This window comes from Typopeltis vanoorti, chromosome 3 (genome assembly GCF_054136105.1).
Source record: "Typopeltis vanoorti isolate ZY-2024b chromosome 3, IOZ_Tvanoo_1.0, whole genome shotgun sequence".
NCBI classification, from domain to species: domain Eukaryota; kingdom Metazoa; phylum Arthropoda; class Arachnida; order Uropygi; family Thelyphonidae; genus Typopeltis; species Typopeltis vanoorti.
This window is the reverse complement of record NC_143551.1, coordinates 98,347,541-98,364,530: the sequence shown is the minus strand read 5'-3', so window position 1 is coordinate 98,364,530 and position 16,990 is coordinate 98,347,541. Positions and strand designations below refer to the sequence as shown.

Below are 16,990 nucleotides of genomic sequence, written 5' to 3'. Positions count from 1 at the left end.
TAGGCTACATATGAACTACTTTGCATAGGTTTGGTTACCTGGTTTTTCAAAAGGAAGAAGAGATGTTGGAATAGGTACAAAAGCAGCTGATTAAGGTTGTTTCTGGTCTCTAGAATGCCGAACATGAGGGAAGGGTGACAAGCTGTAATTTACAGAGTCTAGTGGATAGGAGGAAGAGAGGTAATATGATAGAGAACTACAAGTTAGTAAGGGGTTGTTATAGAATCAGTGTTAAAGAGGTGTTACAGAAAACGGTGGGAGATCAGGGAAGAACCAGAAGTCATCTCTGGAAGCTGTATATGGAGGGATGACCACTGGTTCTACCTTGATCTCCCATCATTTTCTATAAAACCTCTTCAACATTGATCTGGAGAGTGAGAAGCAGGTTTCTTGCATGCAGAGTTGTGAATCATTCCAATGCTTTGCCTGAGAGAGAGAGTGATGTCTGCAGAGAATTTGAGTGTGTTTAGGGCACGGTATGATGATATGACAAAAGGACTCTTAGATGAGTGTTTGACTCCATGGGGGGGGGGGTGTCTTCCTATCCTTTCCCAATGGCTTTAACAGGCCTTTAAGGCCCCCACAACCTTCCAAGCATGCTTGGATTTCGTAACCGAAGTAAAAGGATAGGATGGTCACCCCTATGCCTGTAAGTATTCTTGGCTGTATCCCTGTGTGTTCACAGAGACGGTTTGCCTGCTTGTGGGATGAAAAACCCCAGATAAATTGGCAGAAAAAACCCTGCTGTCCACGCTCAGCCATAGCCAAGACCTAACTTGGCTATGGCTGAGGAAGATCCTTAAGCTTCTCACGTCGGCGACGGGAATTGAACCCAGGACACTCCTTCCCCAGGCATATGGGGTCTTAGGGTAATAATAATAATAATTATGGAGGAAGTCACATTTAATAAGTAGTATCAGTGAAACTTGTTACAGATCCAGGAATAAACTGTTATGTTTGTATACAAATGCTAAAAGTTTAAGAAACAAGGCAAATGAAATGGTTGCATTAATTGAATCTGTTTACCCAAAAATTGTTGGAATAAGTGAAACATGGTTGGATGAGGATGCCATCCTGAAAGGAAAAGAGATGGAAGGATACGGTGTGGTTCGTAATGATAAAAAACGGGGAAAAGGGGAGGGGGGGTGCTATTAATGATAGAGAAAGAGTTATGTCCAAGCAAGGTAGAGATGAAAGAGGGAAATAGTGCCAGTGGTTTTGAGGCCATATGGTGTAAGATAAAAGTGAATAGAATAAAATACTTACGTGGATGTTGAAATAGACCTGGTAATGTGGAGAGTAGTGACCAGGAAATGTACAAGCAAATTAGCCAAACAAATAAGAAAAGGGTGCTCACATTATGGGCTATTTCAATCATGGCAATATAGAACAGGATAATGAGATAGCAACTGGAAGTAAAGAAAATGAGTTTCTCAAGTTTTCGAGGGGCAACAGCTTCAGGTAGTATGTAACAGAGGGCACATGAAGATTGAGGAGCTTGGATTTGATCATTTTATCAGAGGATGTTATTATAAATGAGGTGTCAAATCACCCTGCAGTTGGTGAGAGTTACCATGAAGTGATTACCTAGGGGTTTCCAGTAGTATGAGGGTTCTCTGTGAGGTAACTGTGGAAAGCTGGTAATTATGAAAAAGGTCAGCAGACAGCTTGCAGGTTTAGCATGAAATGAAGAGCTGGGTGGAAAGGGGACCAATCCTGCTTGGATTATATACAAGAACTATCTAGTAGAAGCAATGTCTAAATGTATTCCAAGGGTCAGAAGGTTAAATAAGGCAGGTGTAAAATGGATGAATAAAAAGATTAAGCATGCGATAAAGAGAAAAAGGCATTATGAAGGCAACATAAGAGGAGTGGTAATAATCAATTTATTTACTCTGCAAAATTTCATGTTAATAAGACTGTGGGACTTCATAATATATCACCATGTATTTTGAAGGAATATGCCAGGGAGTTGTTGGCCTTGATTCATATTAAACAACTTCACAAGTTACTTAATATGAGTCTTGCACTGGGTCAAGTTCCAAAGGAGTGGAAGGAAGGCAAGATTGTGCCACTTCATAAGGGAGGTGACAGAACTCAAGCATCAAATTATAGGCATATCCGTGTGTCAGTTGTCATGGTTAAAGGATTGGAGAGGATGGTGAGAACCAGGATCCAGAATTGGGTTGACAACAGTGGAATTATCTATGATGGACAGCATGTTTTAGTAATCTACTTACTTATTACAAAAGGTTATGGCCTCATTGGACAAAGGAGATGGATACACAGTAGTATATTTAGACTTTGCAAAGTTGATAGTCAAGCTAGAACAGATGGGGTTGGATATTAGACTAGTGCACCGGATTGGAGATTAGCAATCGGATAAGTATCATTGACTTGTGCATGGGGGAGCAATATCCCAGAAGAGGAAAGTCACTAGTAGTGCACCTCAGTAGTCTGATTTAGGTTGGAAGTTTATAGTCTGATTTAGGGCTATTGCTATTTAACATGTATGTTAATGATATTTTGGAAGATTTTGATAGGGATATTGAGTTGTTTGCAGATGACACAAAGTTGGGTGATCTATGAGGAGTAGAGCAGATGGTCTGGCCTTACAAGAAGACTTGAGTAGATTGAGCGAATGGGCACGGAAGTTGGGGATGCCAGTTTCAATGTTGAAAAACGTAAGGTTTTAAAATTTGGGAAACAAACATGGGATGTAGAATTTACATTTGGTGGGGATATGTTGTTAAAGGTGGAAGAAATAAGAGATCTTATGGTGATGGTTAATAAGGATTTAAAATTTAGAGGACACATTTCCAAAATTGTGAGGACAACACAATGAATTCTGGGAATGATACAGAGGACACTGACTTCTGGAAGTAATTAGATCCTTGTTCTATCATATAATGCCTTGATTAGGCCACATATGAACTACTGTGCACAGATTTGGTCATCTGGATTTCAAAAGGATGAGGAGATGTTGGAAAATGTCTAGAGGCAATAGACAAAGGTAGGTTCTGATCTCTGGAATGTTGAATATGTGGAGAGGTTGAGAAGGTGCAATTTACAGTCTAGTGATAGGAGGAGGTGGGATGATATGATAGAGAAGTACAAGTTGGTAAGGGGTTATTATAGGATCAATGTTGAAGAGATTTTTTCATAAAATGGTGGCAGATCAGAGGTAACCCCCTGGAGGCTGTATAAGGAGAGTGTGGTGTCAGTAAAGAATACGAATGTGTTTAAGGCACGGTATGATGAGCTGTGCATAACAAAGGGACCTCCTAGACGAGTCGTTAACTACATGGGGGGGAGGGGTCTTAGGATAATAATAATGGATGAGAGATGAGTTTCGAAAATGCGGGATCTGGTCACAGTATAGGCGAACTTAACAGTAGCGAGTTTGACTATTCTGCCTCATAAGTGATCATGAGTCTTGACCTAGGAGATTGTCAAACATGAAGAATTTCCGTTAAAAGGGATATATGTGGAATTACAAAAGCAGGTGATTATGACAAGCTGAAGAGTTAGCTTTCACCAGTACCATGTCATAAGAATTTGGAGGGAAGAGATGGTAGTGGTGGTGCATGGGAGATGGTCAAGGGGCATTTGAATCAAGGAATATCAAACTGTATACCCAGAGTCAGAAGGATAAATCAGGTAGGAGTTAGATGGATTAATAGCATCATTAAGTAGGAGAAGCATATAACATAGTTGTGGAAGGAGTATAAAGAAAAACGAAGATCAGCATAGGTGAGAAGGGTGACCTGTATGATAAGAAAGGCCAAAGCTAATTATGAGAGAAAACTAAAGGTGGAATTCAAGAGTTCTTTTGCTATGCTGCAAGTAAAAGGAAGAATGATTATGGAAGAATGACTTTAAAAAGTGGTGAAGGGGAAGAGGTAACAAAAGCAAACCAAATATTGAGTTACTGAGTGGTAATTTTGCATGAGTGTACCACCTAAGTGGTTATATTGCAATGCTAGATGTGACATTGACTGATGAGAGAACAAAGGTTGAACAAATGGAGGTGCATAAAATATCGCAGAACCTCAATATGAACACAGCCATTGGGTTATATGGCATATCAGCTGGGTATTATGAGAATGTGCAAGAGAGTTATCAGCTTCTCTGAGCAACCTGTTTATTTAAGCCTCTGTACTGGGAAAGTACCAATGCAGTGTAGAAAGCAATATACAAGATTGTTCTGAAAAGTTCTTGGCCTTGACCATAGATGGCAACACTATCAGCAAGATTTTTTTTTTTAAGTTGGTACATCTGTCATAAGCATCCATGTGAAATTGTAAGTCATTCTATCAAGCAGTTTGTTTTATACAGCTGCCTGAAGCAAAAGTGTTGTCTGTATCCCTTGAAATGGATAAAAATGAGTATTGTGCAGTTATAAAATTCTTTGTAAAAGAAGGTTTAACGGCAAAACAAATTCATTCAAAGTTCATAAAAGTTTATGGGCACTCTTCTCCTTCATTTTTGACAATTAAGAAATGGGCTGCTGAGTTTAAGCATCACCGTACCAGACATGAAGATGATCCACATGAAGGACGTCCAAAGTATAGTGGTATAAAAGTTTTACAGTGGCTGCATTGTATACTTTTGAAAGGTTGGACAGAGGAACAAATTCCTGATGATTGGAGTAGAGCTCTAATAGTACCCATATATACAAAAGGAAATAAAACTGAATGCGAGAATTACAGAAGTATTTCTCTACTGAGTGTTCCTGACAAGATCTATGGTATGCTTGAGAAACAGTTGAGAAGAATTGTGGAAGAAAATCTTGGTGAAGAACAAGCTGGATTCAGGCCAAATAGAGGCTGTCAGGATCAGATCTTCACTTTACGACAAATAGTTGAGAAAGCATAGGAATATAACAAAGATCTGTATTTAAGTTTAGTCGATCTAGAAAAGGCATATGACAAGGTGCCAAGAGAGAAGCTATTCAGTACACTACAGTTATATGGTTTAAATGGGACATTATATCGAGCAATTCTTAGTCTTTATTTGAGTTGTAAATCAGCAATTAGAATTGAACGAAGTACAGGAAGATGGTTTAATGTTAAATCTGGTGTGAGACAAGGATGTTCATTATCCCCTCTGTTATTGGAAGAGATATAAGGAGACAGGTGAAGAGCAGATGCATGAAGAATATAAGACACAGGACAGAAGAGTGACTAGTTTGGTAAGGAAGGCGAAACTGGAATATGAGAGAAGATTGGCGCTAAGATCCAAAGAAAATCCTAGAGAATTTTTTAGCTACGTGGCCAGTAAGAGGAGAAATGACTGTGGAAGAATGATATTGCGGGATAAAAAGGAATAGAGCGACTGATGCAGAGGATATAGTGGAATTGTTCAATGAACACTTTATTGGAGTATTTCATCCTGGAGGAGTCCGTTTTAATACTACAGGGATAGGGCAGGTTCGAGGCTTAGAGGTACAGGAGGAGGAGAGTGTGTTTCAAATACTGAGTACATGGGTCTGGATGTCAGATTGGACAACTGGATTCAGGATTGGCTGTCCGATAGGTATCATTGTGTATGGTGGGATAGTTTCAAGGAGGCAGTGAGGTCCCACAGGGCTCAATACTGGGACCTATATTGTTTAACCTTTATATCAATGACATTGTCAGTGGATTGCAAGAGGATATTCAGTTGTTTCAGATAATGCGAAGCTGGGAAGGATTATTAGTAATAGTGCAGATGTGGCAGTCCTACAAGAGGATTTGAATAAGCTAGATAGATGGGCAAATGAATGTCGGTTTAATGCAGCAAAATGTAAGGTCTTGAGGTTTGGGAAACATCGATGGGATGCTGCATACTCTATGGGAGGAGTTATACTGGAGGAAGTAGGGGAGACAAGCGATCTGGGGTTGATGAATGATAGAAACCTGAAATTTAGGGGACATATTGCAAAGGTTGTGAAGGTAACACAGAGGATTGCTGCAATAATGAGAAGGACACTGACCTTCAGAGATAAAAGGGTTATCATTCTGTTGTATAAGTCTCTGATCAGACCACACTCAGACTATTGTTCTCAGATTTGGTCCCCAGGATTTGAAGGGGATAAATTAACTGTGGAAAGGGTACAAAGGTGGATAACAAAGATGGTTTCAGGACTGTACCATGTTAGTTATGAGGATCGGCTGAGGGAATGTGGACTGCAGACTGCAGAGTTTGGTGGATAGAAGAAGGAGAGGTGATATGATTGAGACTTTTAAACTGTTGAGAGGTGGTTACAGGGGTTGACACTGGGGAGTTCTTTCGCTTGGTTGAACAGCGGGAAGGAGTGATGACAAGAGGCCATTCCTGGTGGAAGTTACGAAAGGAAACTGTGAGCAAGAGGGTGAGGAGTGGTTTCTTTGCATGGAGGGTGGTTGAACCATGGAATACATTGCCTGATGGAGTGGTGAGAGCGAGAATGGTCAATGAGTTTAAGGAGTGATATGATAGACTTTGTATTTCTCAGGGGGGGACCTCCCCCCTCGATGGACCTAGTGAATAAATCCAATCAGTGCAAACAACTTAATCTCCTTTATTTCTAACACTCTAAGCATTCATAAAAATAAGCAAAGTAATTCATTGTTTGGTTTACAATTAGTCCTGCTAATGCCAAATCTCATCTGTAACTTCTTCAAAACTGCTCTTGCCCACTCATCTTTTTTAACTCTTTACCTCATATATCTCTCCAGACTCCACTATCTCACATTCATCCAAGGCCATTCTTATGCTAACCATCCCACCACCACCACATACACATTCATTACTATATAGAGAATCAAATCTCCTTACACTATGTCTCCAGTTCAGCTGCTTCTCCCCCCCCCCCCTCATCTGCCAGTTCTTCCCTATCCATCTTGCATTCTGACTGTCTCTTTCTCATCTCTCAGAATACTCTCCTCTCCATTCACAAACATTTTCATCTCATCTATTTTGCTCTCTCCTGCATTACCTCTTAGATTAATGTATCTAATCAATTCCAATTAGTATACTTTATTGACTTACCACTTATATAAATATCTCTAATTCGAACAGGATGAGGTTTTCTACTAGAGGAATCAGTAATTGTCAGACCTACAGTTTTCCAATAAAGAACATTCAGTCCTGTCCGTAGTGGAATCTAAAATATAATAGAGATAAGCACAATTTCAGAATTTCGATATACAAGTGAACCTCTACTTACAAACTTTCACGATTAGAACAATTCATACTTATGAACACTGTATGGGCTAATAAATTGCAGCCATAATTCATTTAATAAACACAGAAACCTGTGCTTGTGAACATTTTACGATGTCCAAAATTCACTGATATATTAATAAGTTTAACAATATATATATATATATTATATCTTATGAAACACATAAAATAGCTAGCTTTATATTGGTGTTCTATTTCACACCCAAATCAATGAAAGTATATTGCCCTTAAATGCCACATGTAACAAAAGTACTCCATAGCTGTTCTTCAGCCTCTAACTTTTATTTGAGAGATAAGAATAAATTAAGAAAAATATAGATTCAAATATTCATTCAACTGAGAACTTCAACAGACTCAGTTTGTGTTCCCGTATTTTTTAATGTAAGATGAGTTCTGCTACATTCCTTTAGTCACAACAGCTACAGAATGAAAAATAATTTAAAATACTAGTAAAATATATATAAAAAAAAACTATGAAGAGAATACATATTGTAAGAAAGAAAAAAAAAAGCATTGCTACAGGGTAGACAAGATGATATCCTTGTCTACCCCATAGGAAATATCTTTTCAACATTAAGATATTTCGATACTGACAGTGCCATGATAATGCCACTGGAAGAACAACAGAACATTGCATCCTTCAAATGAAAAAGACACGAGTTTGATTGTCATTGTGATGAGAGGAATCTTTATATGGATTTTTTTTTCAGCTGAAGGTGAGTTAGCCAATCTTATATAGAGATAGCAGGGCTTTTTTTTTTTTTTTTTTTTTTCTCCTGGAAATTTGGGCTTTTCATCTCACATACAGGCATACTAGCCAGAATAAACATTAAATTTATTCTGGCTAGTATGCCTGTATGCCTAAATATAATTAGTGGGTAGTAGATAGCACTGTATGGAGATGAATGGTTAGCAATCAGTATAAAGATAGTGGTATATAAATGGAGGATTGTGGGGTGTGCAGGGTGAGTTACACAGAATGGAGTGCCTTTCCATGATGAGTCATTGGACTCCTTAGAAGTGTCACATAATAATAGTTCATGTCATCTAATATTTTCACTGATATAAGTTAGTGAACATTTTGTATGATTTGATATGAATCAGATATATCACATCTTGGCAGTGAATCCATTATTTCATATAATTCATAATTTCAACTCACCTTAAACAGCAACCATGGAATAGTTAAGCAATGAAAGCAAATCAGAGTGGAAAAGTCAAACTTTCCATAACCAGCTAGATCTACTTCATAGGTATATGTAATAAATTCTCAACTTCTTCATTTATGACTACATGTCATACTTAAAAAAATAATAATAAAAATAATAAAAAAAAAAAATCTAGACCACAAAAAAGTTGCAATCTGACATATATTAATAACATGACATTCTATTGCTTATATCAGGGTTGTCCAACCTTAGGTAATCCGAGGGCCGCATTTAAAAAAAAATATATTTATCCAAGGGCTGCACCCAATGTGTATCTAGTAATTTAATGAGTAGCAGTGACACAACCTCGATAGCTGAAAAAAATTAACAACACTAATAGCGTGCTAATCATGTGCTCTCATTCTCCGTGAGCACCTGGAACATGCACGTTAGAACAAAACACTGTAAGAACTCTACTTTGACACATCTAATGTTTGAAAAACACATGGGGTTGGTTATTTTATTCACCAAATAAAATAACCAACATTGAGATTATCGAATAGTGATAATTTTTTTTTTTCGCTTGTGAAAATCAAAACCCACAGACGGGCTGCACAGAATTGCACCGTGGGACGCATGTGGCCCGTGGGCTGTGTTTTGGACAGACCTGGCTTACATCATCCAGAGCTGTACACTAGAGATCAACATGAAACTTTTTCAAGTTATTTCAGATCTCCAATAAGCAGAGTGTGGTTCTCTCTCAGAATGGATGATGAAAGTCATTTATATAAAGACATTCACAGACATCCATGCCACAACAGAATTCAAAGCCTGTGGAGTGTGATTCAAGATCTGTGAGTTGGAGATAGACCATACATTGAACCAACAAAGAAGGCATATGGCAAATTTAATGGAACATTTTTAGACCCCCCCCCCTACACACACACTTTCAATAGTGACATTTTTGCTTGTGTTCACTTAACATTCTATGTCAGTCAGATATGAAGGCTATATAGAAGAAAAGGAAGTGAGTTATTGGATGTGTGGAGTGAGTTTGATTGTAGAAAAGACTTTTATATATGGAATGGCCTACACTTGAATGGATTTGGCATCAGGAGTTTGGAGAAGTTATTTATTTCAGCGAGACCTAATTTGGAGAGTCAGCAAAATTAGATGATCATGTGAAGAACGGCAGGAATATGTGTAGGTTCATCATCATAATGTTAATTACGGATATAGATCATATTGGTCTGTTCCAGTCTCATTATCTATTTAATATCCTCTTTTGAGATTTACCTAGCCTTCTCTTTCCAATTGCTTTAAATTTTATTATTTGTTTATGATATCGGGTGTTGACCACTCGGTTTACATGTTCTATCCATTTTTGTTTGTATTTTTTAAGTTTCTCTTCTGTGATTTTGTTTTTGGTTCTTTTAAAATATCTTTGTTCCTTTTTTGTCTAATAATGTGTATTTTGCAGTTCTCATGAATCTCATTTCACTTGTTTCTATTCTTTGTTTATCTTGTTTGTTTATTACCCAAATTTTGCTGCCATATAATGTAGGCGTATATCTGCCATATATAATAATGTAGGCACTGCTAAAGTATTGTATATTTTAGCAGTGCATGTTTCAATTAAATAAAATATTGTACAAAAAGAAACAGCATGTTTCTTTTTGTACAATATTTGGATTGAGTGTTCTATTTATCAGGCCTATAATCTGCAAAAATTTTGAAGTTTTTACTTTTGTCTTTTTTCTCTTTCATATGATATTTCACATCCAAGATAATTGAAAGATTTATCTGTTCTATTATTTTATTATTAATAACTATTTTACTTTGGAGTTTGTCCACCTAATGCCATTATTTTAGTTTTATCTATGGATATTTTCATTCCAACTGTTCTGCTATAATGTTTAAATTATATATTGCTCTTTGTAAATTGTCTTCTTTATATGATATTATTAACTGATCATCTGCAAATAATAGCATATTTATTTTGTTATTCCAGGAAATTTCTATACTTCATTATTTAAAGTGTTCCACTGTATTAATATTTCATTAATATAAATATTAAAAAGTGTTGGAAACAGAGGGCATCTCATAGATTGTTTTTTAGACATTTATTTATTTATTTTTATTTCATTATCTTTGAATGTATTCAATATTGCATGTAGTAAAATATTATGTATATTTATTCTTCGTAATATATCAAACAGTATATATATTTTTATTTTGTCAAATGCTATTTCATAATCTATAAACAAAAAATGAGTTTTTAAATTAAATTCTCTTATTTTCTTTATAAGTGGTTTTAAACAAAAAGCTGCATCCATTGTAGAGCATCCTTTTCTAAATCCATTTTGACATTTCTAATATTTTTTCACCATATATTTAAAATTTTTCATTAAGTATTCTACTATATATTTTGTAGCATGTATTCAATAAACTAATATCTCTGTAATTAGCAGATTTTGTTTTATCCCCTTTTTTAAATATAATATTACTATACTTGTATTCCATTCTATTGGTATTTGTCCATTTGTATATATTTTATTTAAAAATTTATAATCTCTGATGAAATTTTTTTCCAGCAAATTTATACAGTTCAGAGTTTATCCCATCTTATCCTGCTAATTTATCATTTTTTTATTTTACTTAGGTTGTCCTTTAATTCTTTCATGCTATTATATTATATAATTCATAGAATAGGGGTGGGGGTAGAACAAGAGACCATCGCTAGAAACTGTATGAGGAGGGTGTGAGAGGAAGAGTGAGGAGTAGGTTCTTTTTATTATTATTATGGGCAACTCCAAGGAGTCTTTAGACTCATCAAGGGAAGCCATAAACATCATGTCAAGAACTATTCAGCATTTGCACAGTATCTATTATACTTGGCTTTGAACTTATTCACAGTCATGGAACCCACAACATACTCTGACAACTTATTCCACTCATTCGCTACTCTCTAAGCAAAAAACTTAGTTTTAAGACCTTGCTATTTACACTCTTGCTCAGTTTCCAAGGATGAACCCTAGTTTTTCCACCACCAGACCTGTTCAGAAAATTTTTCTGGGTATTACTCTTATAAAAACTCTTCAGTAATTTGTATATGTCTCAATCATATCACCCCCTTTTCCACCTGTCAACCAGTTTCTGTAACCCACAAATCTTCAACCTGTTCTCATAAGGTTCATTCCATAGACCTGTCACTATCTTGGTCACTCGCCTCTGGATCCTCTCTACCTCCTCCCCATTACCAAGAAACCCTGGCATCCAGATCTCCAGACAGTTGTCAAGATGGGGTCTTATCAAGGCCCGATAAAGAGTAACAATAACCTGCTTGTCTCTGCTCATCAAAATACTCTTCAGTAACCAAAGTGATCTGATGAGCTGCTTTAGGCACTTTTGCTATGTGTCCCCTAAACTTGAACTCATTATGCACTAACACTCCCAAGTCTCTGGCTTTGTCAATTTCCTTGAGTATAGTTCCACCAATGTGGTATACAGGCGGTAATCTTTTCATCCCAAATTGCATAACCTTACACTCTGCTACATTAAACTGACATCCATTCTCCTTTGCCCAGTCTGCCAATCTATCCAAATCATTCTACAAAATTTTGACATCATGTGTATTAACTATTGTTCTACCCAACTTTGCATCTTCAGCAAACAATTAAACAGCTCCCTATGCCACTAGTCACAGGCTTTCTTTTGGACTCTACTCCTGGATAAACTCTCTCTCTCTCTCTCTCTCTCTCTCGCTCTACACTGAATAAACTCTCTCTCTTTATCAACCATCCTCCTATTTATCTCATCAATTCCATATCCATCCCCATGTGCTGCAGTTTGCTGATTAGAATTCCATGTGGTATCCTATCAAAGATTGTTGGAAAATCCAGTAGTTTCACTGTAAACTACTGGATGTAAACTACTTTATGCAACTCAGCTGTCACTGTATTATAAAACGTGAGCAAGTTACTGATTCATGACCTACCCTGCACAAAACCATGCTCCTCCCCCCATACAGTATCCCATTTTCATCTATCCATTCCTGTATTTTGCTCTTGACCAACTTCTCCAATACTTTGACGACAACTCCTGATATGCTGATTGGTCTGTAATTTGCTATATCAGGCTTGGAGCCCCCTTTATGCAATGGAACTATTTTCTCCTTCTTTCCATCCCCTTGGGACTAACACAGAGACTTAGTTAAACAATATGGTCAAGAGCTGATATACCATCCAATACCACAGTTGTATTCACATTAAGGTTCTGTAATATGCTGTGCACTTCCATTTCATTTACCTCAGTTCCCATAATGGCTTTCTTTCAAAGTACTGTGCTCTTACTTTGGTTTGCTGCCTTTTTATTTGCTATAAATTAGTCTATTACTGATTTTTGTTCTCATGCACACCATTTATGTATATTTTTATGTTTGTAGAATGTACTCATTACTTTTAAATTATTATATAATCGATGAGTAATTTTTTCATTTTGGTTTACTGTTGGTTCTACAAATTTTTCTATACTATTATTAGTTTTTTTTTTTTCATTTCTATTCTGGCATTAAGATCTCCAACTATATATATTAATATTTATATAATAACTGTTTGTAAAAGTCATCCTTTTTTCTTCTTTTTCTTTTTCAGGTGCAAACATTCCAACAACAGTTAAATTTGTTTTATTTAATTTTAATTGCAATTCTAATATTCTTTCATTCCGGTATGTATAATTAGTTATTTCTGATTTAATTGATTTATGGATCCAATTCACTATCCATGCAAAGAATCTACTCCTCACTTCTCTTATCACACACTCCTTATACAGTTTCAGTGACTGCCTCTTGTTCTAGCCCCATTCTATGAAAAATCTTTTCCATGTCAACCTGATAACAATCCCTGACTAGCTTACATGTCTCAATCATATCACCCCTCTTTCTCCTATTCAAGAGGCTTTGCAACTTACATCCTCTCAATCTGTCCTCGAACTCCACATTCTAAAGACCACTGACCATCTTTGTGAATCTTCTCTGGACCCTTAGCAACAAGAAAATCTGGTGACCAAATCTATGCAGAATAATCCATATGAATCCTGATCACGGTCTCATACAATAGGATCATAACATCTCTATTTCTGCATGTCAGGGTCCTCTGCATCACTGCCATTATTTGATGTGACAACTTCACAACTTGTGCAATGCAGCCACTGAATTTCAAGTCCTTGTCCACCATCACTCTTAGATCTCTCATCTCCTCTACTCCATTAAAGTTTCCTCACCAAGTGTATATTTCACATCCCATCATTGCTTACCAAATCTTAAAATCTTACACTTTGCAAAATTGAACTGACAGTTCCACTTATCTGCTCATTCATGCAATCTATTCAAGTCCTCTTGTAAGGCCATAACATCTGCTTGATTCTGTACTGCTCTCCCCAGTTTTGCATCATCTGCAAACAGCTGCATATCACTAGTTAAAACCATTCCAATATCATTTACATACAAACTGAACAACAATGGCCCCAAAACTAATCCCTGGGGGAACACCACTCGTGACCTTTCTCTTTTCGGATATCGCACCCCATATACAACTTTGTGATAACTGTCTGACAGGCAGTCACTGATCCAACTGAGAAGTCTGTTATCTAATCCAATCTGCTTCAATTTATTTACCAGCTTATTGTGTGGCAGACTATCAAAAGCTTTTGCAAAATCCAAGTATACCACTGTATATGCATCTCTCTTGTTAAAGGTATTTGTCACCTTTTTATAGCACATAAGTAAGTTAGTGAAACATGATATCCCTCTAACAAACCCATGCTGATAACCACAAAGAATACTGCTGATATTAACCCATTTCTGTTCTTACTTCTCACCAATCTCTCCAGAACCTTCACTACAACTTCAGATATACAGATTGGGCTATAATTTGAAGCTTCAACCTTATCACCACCTTTATGCAGTGGAACACCTCTTCCACTGCATAAAGGTGAATTTTACACTACTTCCACTCCCTTAGAACCTGTGCTATTGCAAAACTCTTAACAAACAGGCATGTCAATGCTACTGCCAATTCCCTGGAACATTCCCTTAAGATGTGTGGTAATATGTCATCAAATCCTATTGCCTTATTGACATCAAGTTTATTTATTTCCTCAAATACCTATTGCTCACTCACAATTAATGCATCTCCTGTGTCCTCTATACTTAAGTTCCTCATGATTCCACCATGATCAGGATGAAACACATTTATAAATTGGTCACTGAATATCTGAACAATTTCTTCTGCAGTAGTTACCATTCTACTGCTTTCATCCATTAACATAATCTTATCATGATCATTCTTCCTTCTATTTGCTAGATATTTAAAACACTCTAGGGTTTTTCTTGGTCTGATTCCCCAATTTCTGCTCATATTGCACTTTTGTTTTCTTTACTAACTGAATCATTCTCCTAGCTTGTTCTTTATACTCTTCTTGTGACTGATTATTACCATTATCCATCTTGTACTTCCTGCAAAAGTACTTTCTTTTTCCAGATTTCATGCTAAAGCTCCACATTAATCCATTTTATACCTACTTTATTCAGTGTTTTGGCATTCAGAATACATTCACATACTGATGTTGTTATGTTGTTAACCCAGCCACTGGGGAGGGCAAATTAGTCTTCCAAGTGCTGGTCCCAAGCCTGGATAAATGGGGAGGGTTGGCGTCAGGAAGGGCATCCGGCCATAAAAAAAACATGCCAAAACTAACGATGAAATGTTGGATAACAGAGAAAGGACCACAGCTAGGGCGTCCCCCGTAAGCGACGTGCAGTTCTGTCACCCGAGGACTGTGAGAAGTTGGCTAGGGCTACTGAACCAAGGACGGGTTCGGCTAAAGAAGCAAGTCCAACAGAAAGAGAGAGTGTGTGTAAAGTAAGAATTGGATCGCTGAATGTGGGTATGATGAATGAGAAGAGTAGGGAGATAGTGGACATGATGAGAAGAAAGAAGCTGAAGATCTTGTGTGTGTGCAGGAGACAAGGTGGAAGGGCAATAAAGCAAAGGAGCTGGCGGAGGGATATAAACTGTTTTATAGCGGTGTGAATGAGAAGGGAAGAAATGGAGTTGGAATTATCATCGATAAGGAGCTGAAGGGTAGAGTCTGCGAGGTGTGCCAGAAGAACGATTGGATTATGAGCGTTAAGCTTGAGATGGGAGGAAGTGTGGCTGCTATAGTGTGTGGCTACGACCCACAAGTAGGTTGTGATGAGGAGGAGAAAGAGACATTCTGGAGAGAACTTGACCAAGTAGTAATGGGAATCCCTGATGGTGAGAGAGTGATCGTCGGAGCAGATCTGAATGGGCATGTAGGAAGGTGACAAAGCGGTGAAGAAAGGGTACAATGGGGTTGGAGTAGTGGTGAAAGAAATGAAGAAGGTAAAAGAATCATAGAATATGCTGTGGCCTTCGATCTGGCTATAGCTAACAAGTGGTTCAAGAAGGGAGTTGGGCATCCGATAACCTATACGAGCGGGGATAGAATGAATCAGATTGACTATATTATGTGCCGTAGGAAACATCTGAAAGAGGTGAAAAACTGTAAAGTGATTAATGGAGAAAGTGTAGCAGCACAGCACAGGTTGGTTGTGGTAGACTGTGATATAAAAGGGGAAAAGAAGAATAGACGGAAGTGGTGGATACAGAGGATTATAAAGTGGTGGAAATTTGAAGAGGAAGGCCCAAGGAATAAGTTTAAAGAAACGGTATTGAAAGAAATGAAGATACCAGAGGATGTGGAAGAATAGTGGGACGTTAATAGTCGGAATATTAGAAAAATTGGAGAAGAGGTGCTTGGTATAACATCAGGAATGGGACCGCCTGAGGATAACGAGGCATGGTGGTGAAATGAAGAGGTGCAGTTGGAAATCAAGGAAAAGAAAGAGGCAAAGAAAAAATGGGACATGACTGGAACTAGAGCCGACAAGGAGGCATATAGATTACTGAAGAAAAATGCAAAGAGAGCTATGGCAAGGGCGAAAGCGAGGGCAGTTGATGAGGTTTATGAAGAACTGGAGAGAAACGGTGGTGAAGCCCAGTTGTTGAGAATAGCGAAAGCCAGAGATAAGGCCTCGAAAGACATAACATCAGCCAAGCAGATAAAGGATGCCTCAGGAGTAGTATTACAAGAGGAGGACAAAATCAGAGGAAGATGGAAAGAATATTTCTGTAAACTACAAAATGAGGAGAATCCGAGAGAGAGAGAGAGATGTGAGGATGGAGAAGCAAACGAGAGACCGGTGCAAGACATAAGTAGAGAGGAAGTGGATTGGGTACTAAGAAAAATGAAGAATGGAAAGGTTGTGGGGGCAGACCAGATACCTGGGGAAGTGTGGAAAAGTTTGGGCAGTGAGGGCATGGATATGTTATGGGATCTGATGAGGAAAATAGCCCAACAGGAAAAGATACTAGAGGAATGGAGGAAAAGTACTCTCGTCCCAATCTGCAAAGGAAGAGATGTTCAAGACTGTGGCAACTATAGAGGGATCAAGCTGATGTCACACACATTGAAGATATGGGAAAGAGTAATTGAAGGAAGGATATGGCAGGAAACGAAAATTGGTGAGGAGCAGTTTGGATTTATGCCAG

General features: G+C 37.6%; 1 protein-coding gene across 1 annotated transcript in view; it reads right to left on the bottom strand.

Annotated features, from left to right (window-relative positions):
* Nucleotides 1-16,990, bottom strand: part of LOC150108410 (endosome/lysosome-associated apoptosis and autophagy regulator family member 2-like) — a 477,226-nt gene that overhangs the window by 346,792 nt on the left and 113,444 nt on the right. The window contains exon 6 of the mRNA XM_090390460.1: nt 7,015-7,129. Coding sequence (XP_090246586.1) covers nt 7,015-7,129 — 115 coding nt within the window. The remainder of the gene's footprint in view (nt 1-7,014; nt 7,130-16,990) is intronic.